Below are 24,123 nucleotides of genomic sequence, written 5' to 3'. Positions count from 1 at the left end.
GGAAATTCTGGCTCTGGCACAGTGGACAGTTTCGTAGAACTGTTACTTGTACATGTACCATCTAATAAATACTTTGATCAGTCAAGCAAGTACAACTCATTGCTTATTGTTTGACAGACTTGAAGTCCCAAATTTAAAATATCATTTTTATTTTTGTGTGTTTCTGATATTTGAATGAAAATATAGTCTTGTCGGTGAATGTTCGTGTCGATCTGCTTTGGCAGACAGGTAGAACGATGGATGAAATCAACAGGACGCTGATGGAGGTATGCTAACTGCCATGGGAAGCAAGGAAAAGCTAGGGTTTCGGGCATTAACCCTTCGTCTGTGCTTTTTCTCCAACGAAGTTAACTTTCGAAATGTCAGCTTTTCCTTGCTTCCCACGGCGGTTAGCATACCTCGATCAACATCCTGTTGATCTAATCTGTTTGAGGTTTGTTTTTGGCGATTATCCTCATAATGCAAAGCAACAAACATAACCATCTCTAACTTCCACCACAGCCATTTGTCTGTTCCAAAGGTACAGGATAGATCTTGCTTAATTTGATCGATAAACTTTAACTTCCTGAAACTTGATAATCACATTTATTATGTTCACCCATCGTAAAAGTTCCTTAGCAACAGAAAGGTTTATTTTTCCTTTGAATTCCTGCCACTTGGGTTTGAATTATGTAACCCAGCACAGCCCAGTATCAGTAACAAGTTGTTTCTTTCTTTGTTCATGAGTAAATGCCTTTTTGATTTGATGAGGTTGTTCGAGTTTTAAGATACTAATCTGAAGAATACTCCAATCACCAAATGTCTTCATTCTCATGTGAGGAACTCCCAGCAGATAGCCTTTCTTAGATATTGGCTTTCCTGCAAGGATGTAAAGTGTAATTAGGTCAAAACTGTTGGCAGGAAACAAGTTGTTTGGCTTTAAACACCCTCAGCAATATCTTAAAATCCACCTGTTGTGGTACTGAGGTGGGGGGAGCAGTAGTGTTTTTAGGATCGGTGCAATGTGCTTATATTTCGGAGTATGAAAGCTATAATCTCAATAAGTTTTGATGGCTTGAGAAAAAGAGGCAGATCCTTTGCAGTCATCCAGGCAGAACGTTGGGAGACAATGAACCAGAGCTTCGGCGTTCCTCTGATTTTAAGCAAGAATGGATTTGGGAAGTAAATGAGCGAATCTTTATCTCCCCCCCCCCCACATAACACAATTAAAATTAATATCAATTGCACAGCTTAACCCAATCACATGCCCAGTGACTCTCACTGGTGGTTATCTTTCACATATTCCATTTAAAGTACCTTTTGGAGGTTTACATTCCGCTTTGAAACATTTCAACACTGATTGAGAACCAAAATAACATGCACAATGGTATCGACACAATTTTTGAACCTTTAACAGTTTTCAATGAAATTGGTATCAGACTGAAAAAGTAACTATTGCATGGCTTTAATTGATCATACCTGAATTCTTGTCATATAAAGAGGGAAGTGGGGGTTAGGAGGCTGGTGAAATGTGGATTATTGCACTGACTATTTTCTCACTAATGTGCTTCTTTCGTTTGTGGCAGACCTGAGAACTGCTGGTTCGTTGTGCTTTCTGGTTATATATCAGTTGATGGTGACATTGTACAGCCAGGGAACAGGTATGCCAAGATTATTATTTTTGTTTTATTTTCATCACAAGGCCTATTTTGAAACCCTCTTGCCTCCATGGGATAATAGGGATTTTGCCTCCTCATAATAGGATGTAATGGTGGGAAATTTGTGTCGCTCTTGGCTCAGATTGGTGTTCCATCTATGAGCAAGGTAGTGGCAAATTAGGCTTGACATTTTAAGAGGTAGAAATGTATATTAATATTCATATGGCAGCAAGGATTGGTTCTCTACCTCATTGAGGGAGGGTTAACAGGCATAAAGCCACTCCTCCTTTTTTTTTTTCCTTTCTTTAATGCTGTTATGCTTTATAGATTAACTTTGTATGTGTTGTAAACATTTAATTACCTCTGCCACCAAAGGTGGACAAAATTTTGTCTGACTCCATCCACAACTTTGTGATATCCTGCTCACAGACAGACAGAGGTGAAAACATAACCTACGTCTCCTGTCTGTCTGTTTCTCTGTCTGTGAGCAGGATATCACAAAAAGTTTGTGGACAGGTTGGGTGTGTAACTAGGATGAATTGATTAGATGTTGGTGAAGATCCGGTCAATATAATTTAAAATTGAGAGATGGTGCCAAAAACGATATAGTATTTTATTTTCTTCATATACAGTGTCAAGGTTCGTGGATGAGCGAGAACACAGAATAGATCCAGATGTAACAGAATAAAAAGAATAGTAGAAAGAGTGGGGGGCAGGGGGAAACACCATTAGCAGGGTTGAGGGACAAAACTAGAGGGAGACTTGGAGAAATGAGGGTAAGGGGAGGATACAGGGAGTGAACAAGATGGATACAGCCACAAACTCTCAATAACAGAAGTGGAAAGAAAATCTAGAAACTCAGAAAGAGGTAGGCTAGGAGTGGGGGGCGGGCAGAGAAAAGATCATCGCTGTGGATGGGGGGGGGATGGGGGTGACCTGATAGGGAGGTGAACAGCTGTTTTGAAGCCCCATAGGGAAGAATGAAATTTAAGAGACTGAGGAAGTTGGTTTCACAAGTGGGGAAAAAAAGAGGAACGAATGAGAAGAGGTGAGCAGTGAGTCGAGAATTTGGGAGTTTCATCAGAAGGGGGTTACTGGCAGACCATGTGTATCTTGCAGAATCCTGGGGCAGATAACTGAAATGGCAGAGGGTGCAAGACCAGAAAGGAGGTGGTTAATGACAAAGATCACTGACCTGTCTGTGATGTGAAAGTGATCGGCCAAGAAACTCGGCTTCATCATGGGAGGTTGCAATGATCTTGAAGGCCTTGGTTTCTACAGCATCAAGTTGAGTAATGTGTGAGGCAGGGGCACCAGCCCAGAGGGGGAGCAGTATTCCATTAAGCTGCGAATGAATGCCTTGTAGGCCGACAAACGTTCAGGTGCATCAAGGAAAGACTGCACGATGAGGATGCCCAGTCGGCGAGTGATGGTGAATGCAGTACTTTGTTTTAAACCAGGATATATAGCAGGAATAATGTGATTCATAAGATTATAGACAATTTGTCTGGCTGTTTTTGGTTAACGATTCATTTGTTAGTCTCGCCCCGAAGGGAATGCGAGACAATTGCATTGCCTCTGTCTGTGTCTGTGTCCGTATATTTTTGTTTCAAAAATGTTTTTCTTTGCAACTGTTTGTCCGATTGACGCAAAACTTTAGACATAGGAGGGACTCCCCAAGGACAATATTTTATTGCTAACTCTGACATCATTGGTCACTTGGTATGGCAGCCATATTGGATTGAAGGAAAAAATTTGGACAATCATTTTCTCTGAAACCGCCAAACGAAAGAAATTTGAAACTTAGCATATGTCATCAACTCCCCATGGAATATATAGGGTGATAACGATGGCATCATCGGTGAAGTGGTATTCCAGCCATAATTGGTTGAATTGAAATCTTTATCCAAAAAATCTGAAACTTCTTAAATCAGATCGATGACCGGATGTGAGTGAAGAATTAAATTTATGATGGCCATCACCCATACCAAGAAACTATGTGACATATTGGGTGCATGGATGATACAGGTATGTGGGCTATAATAGCGTGCTCAATTAACGATGGTGTTTTTGGTCAGAATGAACGCCGAGGCGAGACTACTCTCTACGAGTGCTGTTGTAGTTGATGATGTGGTTGAAACACAAGCATACAGCATCACTAACTTGTTACTATTTGTTGCTGTTATTATAGCTTTGGGAAGCGCCACAAGACCTCAGTTAAAGGTGGAAAAACGTGCTTGGTTGGAGAAACTACCGAAGTCATCAGGGTGAGGTGTAGAATCAACAGTTTCCTCAAAAGTAATTTTAAGTAAAGGGTCTTTACAAATCACCGTTCCAAATATGCAATGTGATAAAATGATGTGGTTTGCTGCATGTGAAAGACCATTTCTCAAAGTTTAATGGTCATGATTTGTCCAGATCATCTTTTATCATCATCAACACACTTCCATGTGGGCACCTGTAACACCTCGAGGCAATACCCTGTCTCCTTCCAGGTTCTGTTCAGCATTCCTGCATTTACGGTCTCAATTGCAGCCCTCATCCTCTTCCTCAGATCAGCAATACAATATTGGTAGCCCTCGTTTAGTACAGCTGTCCTTCACATAATCCCATAGAAAAGGATCCAGAGGGTTATGTTCGGCGAACATGGTGGCCACGGAATCGGACAGTCACGCCAAACCCATCGATCATTAAGGAAGTCACGCACTATCGTTCTCGTGTGTAGGGGATATCCATCTTGTTGGCAAATTACTTAAGTTGCAGGTCCACCAATTGTGGTAGTAGTTCTCCAGCATATCCAGGTAATTGTTGGACTTTATAGTGGCTTCAGCAAAAAATGACCCAATGACTTGGTCATGCATTATGCCACACCACATGTTAACCTTTGGACTGTCACGCTCAAGTTCTTGGACCTAATAGGAAGGTTCAGAGCCACAAATCCTGAGGTTGTCTGTTAACCTTCCAAGAAAAGTGAAAAGTTGACTCATCTGAGAAGAGCACACATCATAGGAATCCGTCTTCGTCTAAGCGTTTTAAAATGGCCATTGGAAACACCATGCATGATGTGCAGTCATCTGGCTTGAGTGCCTGCACCAGCTGAATATTGTATGCGTACAACCGCAGTCTTATATGCAGTACTTTGTATACCATTGAGCGGGACAGCTGCGACTCCCTGGTGGCAGTCCAAATAGACATGGAGACTGAGTTTGAACGACTCACAAACGTGTTCAAAATCCTCACCACTCGTTATTGGTTGGCTTATCCCCTTCCTCGACATGATTCTACCAGTCTCCATAAACTTTTTTCCACTCACGAATCATTTTTCTTGATGGTGGCTGCCTTCCATCGGTCTCCCTGAAGCTTTGTTGAACCGTTGTAACTGATTTGGTGTTTATAAAGCAGGCATCACACTGCACTCTTTCTTGTGGGGACATCTTCTGCAGTAAACGTTACATGACATGTCACAAGAGACACCTGGAAACGAAAACAAAAAGTTGAAACTTTGAGAAATGTTCTTTCACATTCAGCAAACTTCTTGGTTGTATCCCATTTAATTACTTTTTTAAAATTGTGATTTGAATTTGGAATGGTAATTTGTGGACACTCAGTACATGTTTCTTTTGCGACACTAATGGCATGAACTAAAACTCTTGTGTGCTTGCAGTTAATTTGATTTCCTGTCACAAAGTCCCCACAAGTTGGTTGTTATACATGTGTGAGATGTAAACTCCAATATAGTGCATTTTACTCAGAGCGACCAACATGGGGGATGATTAGATGCTTTCTGGATTCATTTAGTTATTTTAGTGTCTTCAAACAATGGTGAATGAAATGATATCTCCTTAACTATCATGCATGTCAGTGCACCCATGTGTGTGCATTGTGAACATGATGTTGAGGAGATGATTGGAAAGACAGTGGAACCGTTTAAAATGGAATTAAATATGTACCAAGATGCAAATTGTTAGATTGGAGTCATTCCATGTGAAGTTCAACCCATTCTACTGAACCTCCCCACATGGCCATTCACAAATTATGTTTATAAAACGAGGTGCCCGGGTGGGGAAAGGAGGGGGGTACCCAGTACTGTCCGGCTGGGTGAGCTTTTCCCAGCGGTGGTTTTGGGATGTTGGACATTGAAAAGCTTTGGAGTTATTGGCCTCACGGTGGATACCTTTTGCCTGCGGCAGCACTGCCTGACCACGTATCCCGATATCCACTTTATAGCGGCCTTTGGCCTCAAAACGGACATCAAGGCCAACGCGCGGTTGCTTAAGAACTTCCAAGATTCTGAAGTACCTTGACCCAAAATTTGGGGCCTCGAGGTGCTACGGTTCAGCAGTGAAAGAGTAGCGTACAAACACACAAAAACTTGAAAATATTTATATGATTAAAAAAATTAGCATGTCTTATCTGAACACCTTCATGTACCATTCAGCACTTTTGTATCAAGTCTTCATGTTTTGGACATTGTTCCTTCAGGTGTGTGGGTATCCCAATGCCAATAAAAGTGCATCTTATTTGTGGAGGTATTTTGCAGCAGCTATAAATATAATCTCTTGAAAAAGCAAGGAGATGGAGAAGAAAAAGGCATCATCCTGGCAGTGGGACCACAGGTGGACACAATCAAGGGAAAGAATGAACAGGAAAAGAGGAGAGGAGGAAACGAGCTGGGGGACCTGAGAGGGAGGTGGGGGTGGGGGGGGGTGCTTTAGCCTCCTCACTTTTTTGGGGAAAAGTACTGTCTATGATGCTATGTGTGCCACCCCGTCCTTGATATGATCGCAGCACCACTTCTTCACCATGTGTTCACTTTTACAGACTAGATCGGTCAATATTCATATCTATTGGTTCACGAAAAAAGTATTTTCACTAAAAAATAAGTGACCACTATATTCGTTATTGGTGTCTGTCTGTTGGGTAGTCTATATAGTCTACCCTTATTATCAGTATTTCCATCGATATGTATGTCTGTTCGGTCCAGTGCTCCGTTAATACAATGGCGATTTCGATGAAACTTTGTTGGTAGGTTCATACCATGACCTTGTTGTGTGCAAATGAGAACCGTTGCTATGGACCCATCCGTTGCCTAGCAACGGACCTTTGAAATTTAAAAAAAATCTCATTTTTTTTTTCAAAAATCGGACCACGAGCGACTGTGGGCAGTACATTCAGCCATATTGTCAAAAATTTCCAGTCGGATCCTATGAAAACTATCGGAGAAGATAGACTTTGAATGAACCCTGGTCAAAAATAATAAAAAACGAAGTTCGTTATATCTCAGAGACTATGAGTCGGATATACATGAAACTGGTATGGTAGGTTCATGGCATGTCATAGTTATGTGTGAGAAAGAACCGTTGTTATGGACGCTTTTGTTGGCTAGTAACGGCTGAAGAACGACTAAATTCGACTTGATCGACTACCCATGTCCGCCTACCGGCTTGTCTGTCTGTCTGTCTGTCCCGAGCAGAGCCCCATGGATTTTGATCCGATCCTGATAAAATTTTGGTGGGAGGTTTATATCATGATCTAGTTGTGTTTTCCTGAGAATGGGCATGGTGCGCCTGTTATGGGTGGAGCCACGTCCAAAAAACGTGTTTTTAAGGGGTGGCCGATTTCAATTTACATCTTCTCCGAGGGAGTTTGTCGAATCTGACAGGGGTTTCGGTATTTGGTTAGCCCAATGGGACCTGCATAGCCCCACGGAGCTCGATTTTTCATTTTCGTCCCAAAGTCAAGGTCACAAGGTCACGAATTTTGAAAATTGCAAATTTTGACATAAAAATCCATCTTCTCCGAGGGGTTTGTCGAATCTGGCAGGGGTTTCAGTATTTGGTTAGCCCAATGGGACCTGCATAGCCCTACGGAGCTCGATTTTTTTTTTTTCATTTTCATCCCAAGGTCAAGGTCACAAGGTCACGAACTTAGAAAACTGCGAATTTTGACATAAAAATCATACGACCGCCCAAACTTTGAGAGCTAGGATGACAATATTTTTTTATGCATAATCTTGAGGTCATTCCCCACCTCAAGTCTTGAAACCATTTTGCTCTATCTCGAAAACCTTGCCTGTGGCGCCCCCTTCAAGTTTGTTTTTACGCTGATTTCATCAAAGGCTGGATAATCCGAGGAGTGCGAAATGCCATATAGCCAATATGACGTTATATTGTTCCTGGAATGTTCCAGAGGAAGTTTTGCACCAAAGGTCATAATCCTTGACCTTTGACCTTTAAAGTTCACAAAGATCAAATTTTCAAAGTTGTGGGAATCGAACTGGGTTTTCGACCTTCTTCGACGAACTAACTCCAATAAGCTATAGCACGTATCCTGTTTCCTTATTTTAATATCCACAACATTGTTTTGTGACCTTTAAAGGTTATGCAAAGGTCAAATTTTGAAAGTTGTTGAACGAAACCGGGTTTTCGACATTTTGCAGCTGATAACCCGTCACTCGTACCACATGTTGATCATTTTTATAACTTGGTCAAACATTATCACATTGTCTCATCCTTGACTTCTGAAACAATCTACATCGTCAAATATCCCTCGTGAACCATCGTCGTCTTCAGACTTGTTGTACTTTTAAATTTTCCATTTTTTGAATGTACACGTTTCTCAAAGATTTCTCTTTGATTGCATCTCCTACTCACGCAGAAAGCTTCATTTTCATTTCATATGCAGCCTGTGACTGCCGGTTGCATCATTGCTGGGAGTTTGGCTGTGCCGCTGATGCAGTGCTCCTTTTCGGTTTCAGCTGGGATATGGAATTTGTTCAGGGTGCCGGCGTTAGCTCGCCGTCTCTTCGTGAAGGACACCGTGGGATGTTTAACATCCACAAAGCGATGCTAGCAGATGGAACGCTCAGTGTGCATACCTTCAAGCTATCCTGCCAGCCTATGCGGAAAGCTAAATTGTGTTCATTGTATAAAATCCTGTTACGTCACATATAGCTAGATGGAGGGCATTTAACAGATCACTACTATATTTTGGGCTATTTAGATTTAACGTGAAACATGTAAAACCTGGGTAACTTTGTGCAGTATTTATAGTTTATTATAAAGTTCTCCAGGAAATGAAAACCTTAGTGAGGGCTGGCAATTGTGAAATCTCATATGGAGCTTGCCTTTCGCAGATTCGAGGTTATGGGGAGCCATCATTCTCTGTCACATCAGACATAGATCGCTGGAGGAGGATTTTATTTTAAGTCATTGACCTGGCCATGAAAATGAATGCTATTTACGAAATGTTGATCAACCTCATTTCAACACATATGCTCAAACGGAAAAGCCTCAAGGCAGAAGACATTGACATTGAGATCGCATTTTTACAGGAAAATTATGGAGATATCGACATGCCCAGACTTTGAAGCATGTCTTCAGCGCAATGATGCTTGTGAAACAAACGCTTGCTTTGGTGATCTTTACTCTGCTTTCCAGGAATTTAAAGCTCCAAGTAAATGTCTTAAACCAGATGTCCTCATCCTTCCAAATCGATCTCGTATATTTCCCGTCAATCCAGTAACCAATGCTTTCAGGTGGAAGTCCTTTTATTGCTCGCCTCAAAAAAGCAATCTGGCTTCGATTTTTTTTTTTAATGAATTTGTGTCGTTTGAATAATTTGGTGATGCAGACTGTCCACAAGGCTTGTACTCATGCTGTTGACTTGGCGTCCACGACTAATGAGATACTTCGATCAATAAAAACCGAAGAAGACATTTTGGCGACTTCTCTATACTGGACTTTCAAAAATCAAGATGACTTACAGACAGGGTTACAACTGACAGATTTTTTTTGTCCTTTTGTGAATAAAATCAAACTCAATGTTTTTATAAGCAATTAATTCCTTGATAATGGACCTTTCATCCAAATAAAGGGGGGGGGGTTAATGGGGTAGAAAATATCATGGTTGTGAATGGGGGATCATGTTGAGATCTTAGTGCACCACCAGCTTAAGGTCCAGGAGGGAAGGGTGTGATTGAAGGTAGTTCCTCAAATGGGAGAAAATAGCAACAAAAGAGTTGAGATTTCTCGTGAACCTAAATTTTGGGAGTTTAACCAGAATAGGGCTACTGGAAGAACACCACATCTTTCCTGGAGGAGATTGGGAGGGTCGGAGGGTTGAGAGAGAGTAGAGGACGCTACACCGAATGAGAGGCAGTTAAAAAGAAGAGGCCACTAACATGTCTGCAATGTCAGAGAAACAGGCCCTATGCTTTAGCCTCATTCGATAAGATTTCAATAATCTTGAGAGTATTACATTTTTCAAAATTCAGAAGCGACAGATGTGATGCTGAGGCCCCAGCACAAAGGAAGAAAAGTATTCCATTGATCTGTAGACAAAGGTCTTGTAGACTGGGAGTGGTTCTGGTTTTTATTTTTATTTTGTTTTTCAGGGAAATAATTGAACTATGAAGGATGCCCAGTCTGCTGCTGGCTTTACAGGGCACATTTGTTATATGGGCAGCCCAGGAGAGGTCGTGGCTGATTCTGAGGCCTAGAAGTTTAACAGTTGACCTCTTCCAGTGACTGACTGGTAATAGGTGGTTTTGTTTGATGATCCTCTCGGACCACAGGGTGAGACTGGCATTTTCCGGGATTGAAGGATGTGCTCCATTTATCTCAGCAGCATTTAATCATTTCCAGATCAACAGAGTGAAATGATGCAACTGCTTTATGTCTATCAGAAGGATGGGAGTGCTGTTCAACACAGTGTCTGAAAAAAGGGAAGATGGGGTTGTCCAGAGCATCAAAGAAGTCGGTTTTAGGAGATCATGAATGAGATCAAGTCCAATACTGCCTTGGGGGACTCCACCTTCCACTAGGGGAGAATAGGGTTCCATTGACAGCAATGTGTTGACTGTGTGAGCAGAGGAAGTCAGAAATCCAGGTATTAAGGCAGCCTTCTATGCCACAAGAAAATACCTTTGCAAGCAAAGCAGGATGCTGGACTCTCGAATGCCTGAGACGTGACCATGCCCACAATTATATTTGATCAAAACGTCCATCAAGTATTGATTTATGGTGGAAATAGAAGTTCAAATTTGTTGTGTATAAACACAACCTGAATCTTTCGATTTGTGACATGGAAGTCATTTTTAGAACAGGTAGCGACATCATATTCGCACTTCCTTCATTGCTTGTTGAGTTGGCTGCAGCACGATATGTTGACGTTCTGATGATTCTGACGTACCATATTCTGTTACAGAGCGTCGGTGCTGCTGAAGTAGTTTCTCAACAAGGGTTATGCTGGGTGGTTTCCCATTGCCTTCCCAGCAGGAATTTGTAATTTGGACATTATGCCCGGCAATAACTCGCCCACACTTCGCAAAGGACACCATAGGATCTTCAACATCTACCAACTAATGTCTGCAGATGGGATGCCCAGTTTAATGTCCATCCGAGGACATACAGTTATGATCATCACATTGCAAGAAGGTGCGAGAACAGTATCATTTTTGGCCCGCACCTTGAGGCCCTGAGGTGGGGTTAAAGGTCAAATCCAATTACGCGCACATTTTTAAACATCCTGATGATGAATCGTCCTGCCTGTGAAACACCGGGATGACAGTTAATATGTGAGTGTGGATTTGAACCGAAGGTAGACAGCTTAAAGATGAGTGTGCATACCTCTCGGCCATCCTACCAGCCCAATAAGGAAGTAGCAGAGATGAAATATTCTCGCAGTTTTGTATTTCAACACTGTTATGCATGCCATGTGTGGCTGCCATGCGAGAAGGTTTTGTTTTCCACTGAATGCACTGAGTGGAAACTTGTTACTGTCACAGGGCATTTGAGGTGAAGTCAGAAACTGAATTGAATTTATCACATGGAAAACTATACATGAGGTTGTTCCAGATCAACAATGGTTAAGCAGTTTATTGTTAGTTAACCAAACTTTTAATCCTATTGGATGGGCCAGGAAATTTATTTCTACTTTATCCAAATGGAGTATCCTTTCGATAGATGCTCTATTATTGTGATGAAGATTCTTTGCAGGATGGGTTTTAATAATACAAGTTCTCTTTCAAGGAACCTCAGCACAGGAGGAGGAAATTCGATCCATCAAGCCTGGACAATGGTTTCCAACCTATGGTTGGTTGTAAGTGCTCTGTCCTTTTTATGTCACCACTGACAAAGTCGCCAGAAGCATTGTGTTTTCGGGTTGTACGTACATACTTATGTACATACGTGATAATTTTTTCTTTTCTCTGCAACCGCGTATCCGATTTACACGAAATTTCCACCATCATTGCGACTACTCGTGTAGTGTTTTAATGATTATTATGACATTATCGGTCATGTGGTGTGACAGCCATCTATCTATAATTCCAGCTGTGTGTGTGTGTGTGTGTGTGTGTGTGTGTGTGTGTGTGTGTGTGTGTGTGTGTGTGTGTGTGTGTGTGTGTGTGTGTGTGTGTGTGTGTGTGTGTGTGTGTGTGTGTGTGGTCTGTGACCGCTGTTTCTCGACAACCACTGGTCCGATCTAATTGAAGCTTGCCAGGTATATTGCTGGGGCCCTGAGTATGTGCCTTTTCGAGGTTTGATATTAATCGGACAAGTGCTTCCCCAGTTATGGCCATTTATTTACCAACCAATGACAGGACACGTTGCTGCGTAGGCGTGGCCGATGGGGAAGAGAACCTCAGCCGCGTTCCCCATTACGGGTTACAACGTACGGACTTCCGGAGAGTGATGGCTTCGTGTATTCTAATAATTTCTCGATTGCTTATGCGCCTTTATAGATAAACACAATGCCCCAAGTTATGATCATTTTCATATTAGACGGTGCATAAATTTCGGTAACATCAGAGTGCTGGTATGCTCCGAACCAGGAAGTAAATTTTTTTCTCTCTTCTCTTCTCTTTTTGTTTTTCCTTGCCTCGACATTGTGAAAAGGTAAACGTTGGCGCTAATTGAATAGTTGGGTATTAAAACTAAATTGCGAATAATCGTAACTGCGAATAATATGCGAACTTCCGGGCCACGCACGTACAGGCACGCGAGAGCGAAGAAACGGCCTGTGTGGTTGTTATTTGTTGCTCACGGTTTGAATATTTATTTATTATTATTATTATTATTATTATTATTATTATTATTTTTTTTTTTTTACGGGCACGTACTGGTGTTGGCAATAAGGAAAAACTTTGGACCTCTTTGGAGGAAAAAAACTCTGAAACCACTCCATGGAAAAAAAATTATATTTGGCATGTGTCAAGTACTCCCCGTGGGAAACAAGTGTGATATGTTGATGATGTCATACGTGGCTTCATTATGGCATCATAATTGCATATGTCGAACACGTTATCCGATCAGTATGAAAATCTTTGAGCCTCATTTTGGGCTAAATTGTATGGGGAAATTGATATCATTGGTCACGTGGTTCGGCAGCCATATTTTTTAGCTCACTCAACATGGTTCCGGGGAGTTTATGGGATGGGGGCATCATCTGTCTGTCCATCCATAAACACTTGCAACTACTTCTCTGAACCTACGCACACAAATTTGATGAAACTTGACCACAACCTTCATCACCTGTGATGAACCAAAGTTTGTTCACACCATTAAAATTATTGCGGTCTAAAGGGTTTCCCCCCAAAATCGGTATTTGCTTTGCTTTCTTCTTCGAAACTACACAATTCTGATTAAACTTGACTACAGCTTTCATCACGGCCGGGTTGGCATGGCCAGGCTCGTGGGGACAAGTCCCTCCTACAAGACATGTGGCACGATCACCATGTTCCAGAAGTGGGTGCCCTGAAGACACAGGTCCCACTCCCCTCCACCAGAACCTCTCAACGGTGCCCACAACTCACCCCGCATGGCATGGCCTTCTCAGGGGAGTCCAATAGGATCGGGGATGGGCATCCTGTCGGCATCCTCAGACTCCTGACCTGGATTGGCACAGCCACACGTGCTCAACCGCCGGGTCGCCACGTGCCCCTTGCTGCCAGCCCAGCAACTCCAGTGAGCACCATGCCCTGCACTCCTCCAGGCAGATGGTCCTGCTTGCCACACCAACAATGCAGATCCAACGGACAAGATCTGGGCGCTGGGTCGGCACTCATCACAGGGGACCACAAGTGAATCAATATTGGGATGGCTCATGGTCCCAAACTGCCACGGACGTCCACTCCGGTGATGTGGAGCTTCAGTAGATCGCCTCTGCGTCGCGGCGGTCAACACCGGAAACATGTTGGAATGTGGTGGAGAGGGGTAGAGGGGAGGACAACGGGCCAGGCCGGACAAACCCTGGCACGGGAAACGTCGAGCCGGCGTCGACCACTCCCCATGGCTTCCCCATCAGGATGTATTAAAGTTTGTTCATGATATTAAAAATATCGGGGTTTGAGGGGGTCTACGAGAGGGTTGTCCCCAAAAATATGTATTTGCTTTCTTCTTCAAAACTATACACACAATTTGATGAAACGTTACCACAACCTTCATCACCCGTGATGTACCAAAGTGTTTATTCACGACATGAAAAAAAAAAAATATATATATATATATTGCCCATAACATTGGTTCATTGGTACATTTTGCTGATTCGTCCCACGTTGACTTCCTCCTCAGTATCATTATTCTACCATGGAAGCACCCAGGGGTATTACCCTTATTTTTTATGTCGGTGGAGGCTTATCTGACGATGTCACGACGTCAGAGTGCCCTTCTAGTTTTATTTTTTATCACTGAGCATCAAGTAAGGAAGCAGCACCCACCATTTAAGTTTTTGGTATGACTCGGCCTAGGTTCGAACCACTGACCTTCCACACTCAGAGAGGAAACACCACCTATTACGCCACTGAGTCTGGTATAAAGTGTGTCTTCGAACATACCTTCTTTGGATTTTGTTATATCTGTTATCGATAAACCCACAGTGCTCTGTTTTCGAGCCAGAGACTTATTTTTGATATTTTCTATGCAGTTGAAGACTATGGGTGACGATATCGAGGAGTATAACATACGCCGTACAGCACCCTTGCGTCAATCACGCAGGCGCTTCCATCGCATCACATGGGAAGGAGAGTCCCAGATTGTCACCGATGAACTTTTAAACAACCGTACCTGCTTGTCTGTGAGTATTGTCAGACTATTTTGTTTTTTTGTATGGTTCCCTTTATGTTGCACCACTACTTGTTTCACCATTTCCCTTTTCTCACCAGCAAGTAATTTTTTTTTTTTTTTTTTTAACTTAAAGATTCCCAACCTTTTCCTCAGTGGAGCCCCATTCATATTCTTGCAAATTATTTTGAACTCAAAATAATGTTCAGACAAGATCAACATTTGTCTGTCAAAAAATATGGCATTGTATGAATGTTTATTCAATTTTAAATTTTGTGAGCTGGACTACTGTAACACCTGGGCTTAAGCATTGTGACAAGCGCTCAAAGTTTGGTTTTGTGGTGGAGATTGCACACTGTTTATCAGAGGTAGGCATCAGGGTGATGGGGACAAGGTAGGTGGAGCACAGGATTTCTTGCATCGAGATACATCGAGAAAAACATCGTGTGTTTTTGGTGGCCTCGCTTTGGGGAAGTAGTTACAGCACTACTTCAATGCAAGAAATCAAAATTTATTGTGCAACAAATATGAAATGTAATAATTGGAAGTGGTTGCAGCTGTACTTCGATGTTACACCTCGTTAATATGGCATGATGATAACCACCCTGACATGCAGCCTTTGCTAACTCGCTTTCTTTCTTTTTTTTTTTTCATCGTCGTGACCTCAAGGTTGGGAACCCTTGCTTTCCTGATTTGTCAAACTACTGCTTGCACTACTGCAAGGATGATAATGTTTTGACCTTTAACCGAAATCTGACCTCCTTTGGCTTCCTTGCTTTTATTAACTTTGCATGATTATATGGAATCTACATCCAAACCTATTCACATGAAGAAAATATTAGTGATCCCCAATTGTGATCCCCAATTGTTTTACACTTCTATATTATCCCCACTTATTAATAAAAAAAATTAAAAAACGTGGCAGTTTGGGGGGGGTGTGGAATGGGGATGTTGTCTGTCCGCTGTGCTATCTCCTCAAACGGTTGTGCAGAAAATCACCAAACTTGGTAGTTGTGATCATCACATGGCAAGAACGTGTGAGAAGAGTATCATTTTTGACCCTGTCCCCTGGGGCTCTGGTGCAGGGTCAAAAGGTTAAATACCAATAAATACAATGACGGGCATATTTTAAAACCAGAAGGGCACTGGAGAGTGCATACCTCCACCACGTAATGCCTGATCCACGAGAACATATCGGGCCCAATACATTTTTGAGATATCTTGCTATATATCGTTTTTGGCTCTATCTCTCAATGGTGAAGAATCGCTTGAAAAGATTAAATAATTCTCATATCCAGATCCGGATTCGGATCTTCACCAAAATCGAATCGATTCGTCCTTACCACACACCAAGTTTCGGATTCGGCCGAATCCGTCCGCAACTTTTTGAGATATCGTGCTATATATTAGTTTAGCGCTATCTCTCAATGGTGAAGAATCACTTAAAAAATTATCAGATGTGCATTAAATGCTAGTTCAAAATGATGTAACAACTTGGGTGCAATTTCTAAAATCCTCAATGTTCATCTGATTTACCTAAAATTTTAACTGCTTCAATCGTACTAAATTTCCAGAATCTTTTTGAAACGACCTTTAAAATCATTCTTTTATTTCAATTTAATTATACACCTGAATACAACGTGGGGTAACGTGTTCTAATAGCTCTCGAGTTACCCTCGCCAGAGGAGAGGGTATTGCATTTGGGTCCATTTGTTTGTTTGTCCTCACAGAATGTGAGTGTGTATTACATTAGACCCATTTGAACCCTAAAACCCCTGATCACCCTTTAAGACCCTTTAGATCCTCTTAGGGACCTTTTAAAACCCCAAAGACCCATAGACTCCTTTCTACTCTTGACACCTTCACACCTTTCAGTCCTTTTAATACCATGGAGACCCATTTGACCTTTAGACCTTTTTTTGACATTTCAAGACCCTACACTCCCCTTCAGACAATTCTGACCCTGTTCACCTTAAATTGCATCCTTTGGACCCCTTTGATCTTTAAAGCCCCTCTGCACAGAGTATGGACCCTTGGACCTTTTCAGACCTTTCGACCATTTGAATTTTACAACTTTTCAGACCTTTGGTCATTACAAATTTACAGCTCGACCATTTAGACCTTTCATTTGCAATCAACGACCTTTCGTTTATTACATCTTTCCATTTATTTGCCAGACAAGATGCACCACACAAAACAAGTCCTGGCGAGGGTCTGCAATATTTGATTGTTCTTTGTTGTTGGAATAGATTTCGAGTACATTTCAAAATTGTGCAAGTATCTCTATTTTGGTTGAGAAGCCAGTGTCATAATTCTGTTTCGATTAATTGATAATTGTATGAAGTCATGGTTCTGATCTCTATGAAACCAAGTGCAGCAACATCCTCTGAGCCTGGTGGTCATTGTCAGTTATCTGCAGATTTTGAGAGAATCAATGTGGGAGATTCGGTGGTCAAGTCACCTCAGCACAACAAGCACTTACCGCATCGTATAAGTACGGCAAGCGACTCTGGGGCGAGCAGTATCTCTGAGGGCAGCAGTGGCATCCAGGTGAGGTCAACACATGGATCCATGGGCGGTACAGTTACTTCGAGGATGACACGTATGCCAGATTTCCACGATTATACATTTAAGATTTTCGTTTGCCTCCAAATTAGTTGACTATAAAATCTTGAGTTCATTGAAGGTATATATTTTCTTTATTTATACTGTAATGATGACATCTAGGTTTATTTATGTTAATTTTTTTGTGGAGATTTGTAACCATTTGCATTTTGGAAAAGTTTGATAAGTTCTGAATCAGAAAACCAATGTTTCCATTTGATTTGAGAATTTTCATGGCTGCCATTTTGGATTTCAAAATTGCCACCATCTGGGACCTATTTTTGTCAAAATGTCAAAGTAAGCCAGATATGAAGACTATTCCAGTGGCTATACTCACATTTTGGGGGGCAATGAATATGACAGTCACCCAAAGTTATTTGTCCACACAGTCCAATAAGTTCATGTATCGTCTTCATCACTCTCATAAGACAGTGGGCTGTCATGAAAGTAATCATCATCTTTCTGGAACTCGGCGCTGCATGAACAAAGATCAGTGCATGCCAAGTTGTTCGATCTGCAGCTTCACCTTTGTGATGAGCAGTCTCCCTTACAAGGGCAAACAACCATTTCAACTATGGCTTTGGGTACCAGTAGAATATCTGTTGTGCAGGGCTTAAGCTGTCCATTTCTGTATGAGGAATCCATTCTGTAGTGCGTCCAAGAATTCTTGCTGTGCGATGCTGGCTTGACCCCAAACCCTGGCCTGAATATGGACTCTTATACTGTGCTGTTTAAGGGCTCCCATCGTAGGTGGAAACCTGTCACTTTCTGCCATGTGTTTACATAAGATACCATCATAGATCAGGAATGCTGTTAATCTCGATCCCTTTTGGGTTGTATGCGACGCACACAAATGTAGCTCGCATGGTCAGCTGCTGCTCACTGACTTCGTTCTCATCAGATAGCTTCACGAGGGCCTCGATAACATCACTTCCTGCTTTCAGGAAAACTTTCAGCCACATTGCCTTGCCTATTCGATGAAACCTCCCAATGTTTTCCACCCCTGAAAGTGTGCGGAGGACAGGCAACGCCTCGGCCTTCTGTTTGCCTTGAGCTGTTGCAATTGGCTGTATTTGGATGAGTCCTGACACCATTGAGATAGAAGTGTTTCTCAGAAGGAGATGGTAGTTTGCCACGACTAACACAAGGACACCTCTGTCTGGGGGAGAAGAATGTCAGATGTGCATCGGGTCGATTTTGATTAGATGCAAACACTGCTTGAAATATCAGTTGTGTGTCGGCTTCTTCATGATTGTTGTCCTCGATGATCAGATCGTCATTGCTCCTCGTGCATCCTGATGCAGATATGATGACCAGCTTTGTTGAGTCGTGGTGGTAGAATTGGATTTTCTCTGCAAGGTAATATGTCAGATCAGCCTTTTTTGTCATCAGAATGGATCCGCTTCATGGTAATGTGTTCTATGCTTGTGTAATCACGGATCTTACATTGTCTCTGTCGCCTTGCCTCTCTTGTGGCATAGTTTAATGATGAATCTGTATATGTTTCAAACACTTTCATGATCTCATCAAATCCTCATCCTTGACATCAGCCTGTCATTGAAGTTCTTACTGAAGTCACTGACTGCCCTCATTGTGGCTGACTTTTTCATTTTCTGCACCAAAACCATGCTGTCTACCACTGAAATATTTATTTTTGGTCCAACAACTTCAGTTGATTTGGCATCCATGGGTTGATCATCAAATGAATCTTAATCCATCATAATTGTAGCCTGAAGCTGTACCTGATCTTCTTGATCACAATTTTCTTCCCTTCCCAACATCTCCAGAAGGTGAATCAAATTTGATTTGTCTGTGCATGTGGAAGCATTGTTCCACCTGGGGCAAACAGTGCTCTTGGTGTCAGGGTGAACTCATGGTCTCCTTCAGATCTACATTGTTGCCTCGAAGCTTAACGGTGGTCTTCTGGTTACTAGACATGAACATCTTTTCGCCTTCTTATTTTTACTATAGCTCAGAGGCCGATATTTCCATTGATTCGCTCAGCAACATAATCCTCGTATAGTTTCTGACCAGTGTTGTCGGCGTTAAGGATCTGTTTTACAAATTCATCAGGAACATAGGCTAGACTAATCATACTGAGAAGCCTGTCTCCTTCAATGGAAAATGGAAAATGGATCGACGGCGGAGTGCTCTCGCTTGACTTCACTTCGGCTGAGATCATGATGCTCTGTCAGCTGGGTTGACTGTTGACCAAGTGTTTGCGCATCATTCCTCCTCCTCCTCCTTTGTATGCAGCACACGGCTGCAGGTAACATCATTGGCTGATGGCACAGCTGTGCCACTGATGAAATTCCCCTATTACCGGTACACTGGTTCTTATTTCACCAACCTCAGAAGGGTGACAGGCTGAGCCAACCCCACCTGGTGTTAATTCAACAGAAAACAGGGGCTCAAACTCAGATCCCTAAGATCCCAAGCCGGCCAACCTAACCGCTAACCCAACTCTACTCATCATGAAGTCGAGCCTGAAAATATAGCAAGCAAAACGAGAGATTAGTCGACCGAGAAATATAGGTATGATTATATTCAATGCCTCACAAAATGTGGGTATAGCCACTAGAATCCTCTTCATATATGGCTTATTTTTCAAGATATTGACAAAAATAGTTCCCAGATGGTAGCAATTTTGAAATCCAAGATTGTGGCCATGAAAATTTTCAAATCAAATGGAAACACCGCTTTCTGGAGTCAGAGACTCTCAAGCTTTTCAAAAATGTAAATGCTTATAAATCTCCACAAAAATTGGAATGAAATTACATGTGGAACCTGACTAAAGTACAGTATTTAATTATCTTCTGCTTTCAAATAATATTTTGTCAAATATTTGTGACCTGTCTGTTCATGGAAGGGGCAAAGGATCTTGACTTTTGATCGAGTTGACTTGGCTATAAAAGAAGATTGTGCTGGAGTTAAATGCTGAATATTGAGATGGAACCTTTGTAAACACTATCTTTTCTGGTATAGGGGAGCTGAATGCTCGTTCCGTGTTGTGAGACAACATTGCCCACCCAGATCGTCGATACTCTTCCTGATTTCATGTCATTCTGCAGTAATCTCCCTGAGATTTAGAGCTTTAAAAACATCCTATTAGCAACACAAATTGGAATGTTTGTGCTTTATCTGTAACCACATGTTTTCATTTTTGACCATTGGAAGATGCTGATAACCAATTGATCAATGTTATTGCCAATCACAAGCATGTAATGAGTTTTTGGAACAGGTGCTGCATTTGTTCTTCAATAAACACAGTGTACTGTGTTGTGATTTATGAAACCTTTGTCCAATCCTGTAAAACATAACTGATGTCATCATCATCAGCAGTAAGTAACTCCACCACAAATACTGAAGTGCTTTGAAAGTGTCTGTTCAGGCACCAAGTGCATTTCGAACTTGCCGTCATGTTTCCAGACACTTAACAAGCATTTGGTCCCATGGCTGAAAAGCTTAAAATGCAACTCGATTGTGTGCACGTTGTGCATTTTTCTTCCTTTCAGTTGTATTTATGGCTTGGAGCGCGTGAGCCATTAATTCTCAGAGGCTAATGTTACACCGTGGCTTGTCAGCCAAGTGTGTTGCCAGTTTTCTGCCCCGCATGATTTGGTACATTAATTTTATGCAGGCTATGTGATACTCTTCTCACAATATGGATCTCCACAGGATGAAGAGGGGAATGGTGGTGAAGAGCCACCATCGGATGAAGAGGACCATGAAACGAGTTTGTACCTTGGACATGATGCCTTTTACGAGTGTCTCGAGAAGGATCCCCGAGATCGTACTGATGACAACATCGGTAAATGATCGCACACTCCCAAGCAAGTGTAGTGCATTTGTTGTTGTTCATTCTAAGGTGTTGAAGGATAAAGAGCCGTGATGTTTGTTTGTTTTTGTAAACTTTTATTTAGCATCCTATATAGATTAGCTGTGTCCCCACCCAGAGAGTGAATATTGAATGTTTATTAGAAAGGAGTTCAACTTCTTTGCTGAAAGGAAAGATTGTACCATATGATGGTGATAATTTTTCATATACCACTAGACGACCCGTGAACCCGTTGGGTTCCCGTTGTGACAGTGGTTGATAAAAAAAATCATTTCAAAAATAAAAAAGATAGCTCCAGCGATCTATACCACTGAGGTTGTTTGCATTGATCAAATAATCCCGAAGAGTACTTGACTGAATTGGGAATTGATTTTTTGATTATTTTTTTCGTTGCCCGATTTGAACGAAACTTGATACTGCACAACACAGGAGAATGGTGAGTAAGGTGGGCCAAAAAATTTTGCGCTATCGTGTACCGTTTTGGCTGTATTTCGGGAACATACATACACACATACATATATACAAGATGGGAGTTTTAGTAATATATAGATGTTCTACTATGTACTCGACGTATTAACTACTTGATAGACGTACTCACGTTGTACTATGTACTTGATAGACGTACTCGCGTTGTACTATGTACTTGATAGACGTACTTACGTCTTGCTGATAGGGCGGCGCTTGGCCTGCACATGCGCATTTGTCTGAAATTTGCTTCTGTCATACACCCTCTTGTTGAGGAAAGGGGTGGACTTTGCATAAAACAAGCAAACAAATTTGGGGACATATATATATACATATATATATATATATATATATATATATATATATATATATATATATATATATATATATATATATATATATATATATATATATATATATATATATATATACATATATAATATATACATATATAACACACACACACACACACACACACACACACACACACACACACACACACACACACACACACACACACACACACACACACACACACACACACACACACACACACACACACACACACACACACACACACACACACACACACACACACACACACACATACACACACACACACATACACACATACACACATACACACACACATTTTTACTTTTAATCATTACTTTGCTGACTGACTTCATTAATCAACTGGAAATACGCTAAAATCACCTTCATGAACCATCCTTGCTGTTTATATGCAGCGCGAGGAAAAATCACTTCCACTCACTGCAAAGCTCCGTGTTGGATGCTTTGGTTTGAACCTCCACTTAAAGTGAGTGAAATGAAACATTTTGAAGATATCAAATTATTCTCTCATATTTCAACATCACTGCAATGTATATTATCATTCTTTCCATAAGATGATTTGTAATACTGGCTACCACTCGGGGCACTTATACAATACACATTTACATCGAGAGACTTTGGGTGTTCCCCCCCACCCTGAACTAATATATATATATATATATATATATATATTCCTATTTGTGGCCTGTAAGATTTCAACTTGTACCGAAAGCACAAGTACAAATTTTAAGAAAAGGATGATTTGTGGCTTTTTCATTGGTGGTGATGTTGAATCGGTTGAAATTGAGTTGATATATTTGTTTGATACATCAAGCAAATGATGATGAAATATTAAATAATACACCTTTGATATTATGGTCATGTGGAGGTTGTATTAATCACTGTGAACTGAAGGGAAATGGCATGTGAGAGGCTCTTACATTGTTAATGTGGGGGTCGGGGGGGAATGAGGAGAGGAAATGTTTTGTTTTTTTTTCCAGATTGTTAAGTATGCACGCTTTATAAACAAATGATCGTGTGCAAGGTGCATATCTCTGCTCTGTGCAGAACATCTGGTGTGTATGGCAAGCCGTCTGCCTGCCTTCGCCAACATGACCCTGGCGGTGAAACGCGAGCTGTGTGCCGTCATGCTGCTCACCGTGGTGGACAAAGCGGGCACGGTGATCCACCATGACAGTGAGGAGGTACGCTATCCCACACCCGAGATGTTTACCAAAGAAAAGCGGTAGGCGATTTGGGAATGGAAGCATTTCCATGGATCTCTGCTCGACCTAGTTTTTTCAATGTTGCTGTACATTTTGTGTAATCGTCACTCTTGTGCAATGAAACAGGACTGTGAGCTCTTTCCACATTTCTCAATGGTTGTGGCACCATGGAATGATGATTTATTTTAACCGAACCACCGCATTCGTCATTAAAACAACACTTTTACACATTCAAGTGATTTGCTGATGTAAAAGGTAGTCGTACAAGTTTAAAAAAAAACAAAAAAAACAACAGGAACAACTCCAAGACCACATTTAATGCTTATTTTTCTAAATCTCATTGAGCGCTTCAGACTTTCCCTTGAACACCTGGGTATTGTCGGTGAAAACGTCATCAATCGGTAAGCAGTCAAAGTGAATAAATATCTGTAATAGAAGAGCATTTGGCACAAAACTTCAAACAATAAGCTTGCATTCTTTCGGGCTGTCCCGATCGTCCAGAGGTACGCACACTCGCCTCTAAGCTGTTTAGCCTGGGTTTTGAATCCTGACCCATCTATAAACTGTCACCCCGGTGTTTCACAGGCAGGGTGATTCATCAATGTCTTTGCCGTCCCTCGGATGGATGTTAAACGGGCGTCCCGTCTGCCCGTATTTGTTGGTGGACATTAAAGATATCACGGTATCCTTCACGATATGAGTTGGCGAGCTATCGCCGGCACCCTGAACAAATTCCAAATTCTTGCTCTAATCTACAGTGGGTATTGCATAAGTGGCACAGCGACACCCTCAGACAATAATGCTCCCCCGCAGCCTTCTACTGCATATGAGAGAATATGAGGAAGCATCAATTCGATAGCTCCACTTGATTGAATTGGGGACAGTGGACTTAGCACTTCCTCTCAAGTACTGTGCTCTAGAATAGAGCAGCATCAGCTGGCACGCTACCAGATTTGTAG

At 41.7% G+C, this 24,123-nt stretch overlaps 1 protein-coding gene across 3 annotated transcripts in view; it reads left to right on the top strand.

The window, feature by feature from the left end:
- Window positions 1–24,123, top strand: part of LOC147008765 (rap guanine nucleotide exchange factor 6-like) — a 120,771-nt gene that overhangs the window by 34,521 nt on the left and 62,127 nt on the right. For all 3 annotated transcript variants that reach the window (XM_085864427.1, XM_085864425.1, XM_085864426.1), the window contains exons 4-9: window positions 1,566–1,640; window positions 3,829–3,904; window positions 14,562–14,711; window positions 17,108–17,248; window positions 20,981–21,113; window positions 23,007–23,143. In XM_085864427.1, the coding sequence (XP_085720553.1) occupies window positions 1,566–1,640; window positions 3,829–3,904; window positions 14,562–14,711; window positions 17,108–17,248; window positions 20,981–21,113; window positions 23,007–23,143 (712 nt within the window). The remainder of the gene's footprint in view (window positions 1–1,565; window positions 1,641–3,828; window positions 3,905–14,561; window positions 14,712–17,107; window positions 17,249–20,980; window positions 21,114–23,006; window positions 23,144–24,123) is intronic.

The sequence above is a fragment of the Eptatretus burgeri genome, chromosome 18 (assembly GCF_056783735.1).
Source record: "Eptatretus burgeri isolate ZD-2024b chromosome 18, Ebu_testis_v1, whole genome shotgun sequence".
In the NCBI taxonomy this organism is placed as follows: Eukaryota; Metazoa; Chordata; class Myxini; order Myxiniformes; family Myxinidae; genus Eptatretus; species Eptatretus burgeri.
Note: the sequence above shows the minus strand (reverse complement) of the source record. Positions and strands in the feature narration are given on the sequence as shown.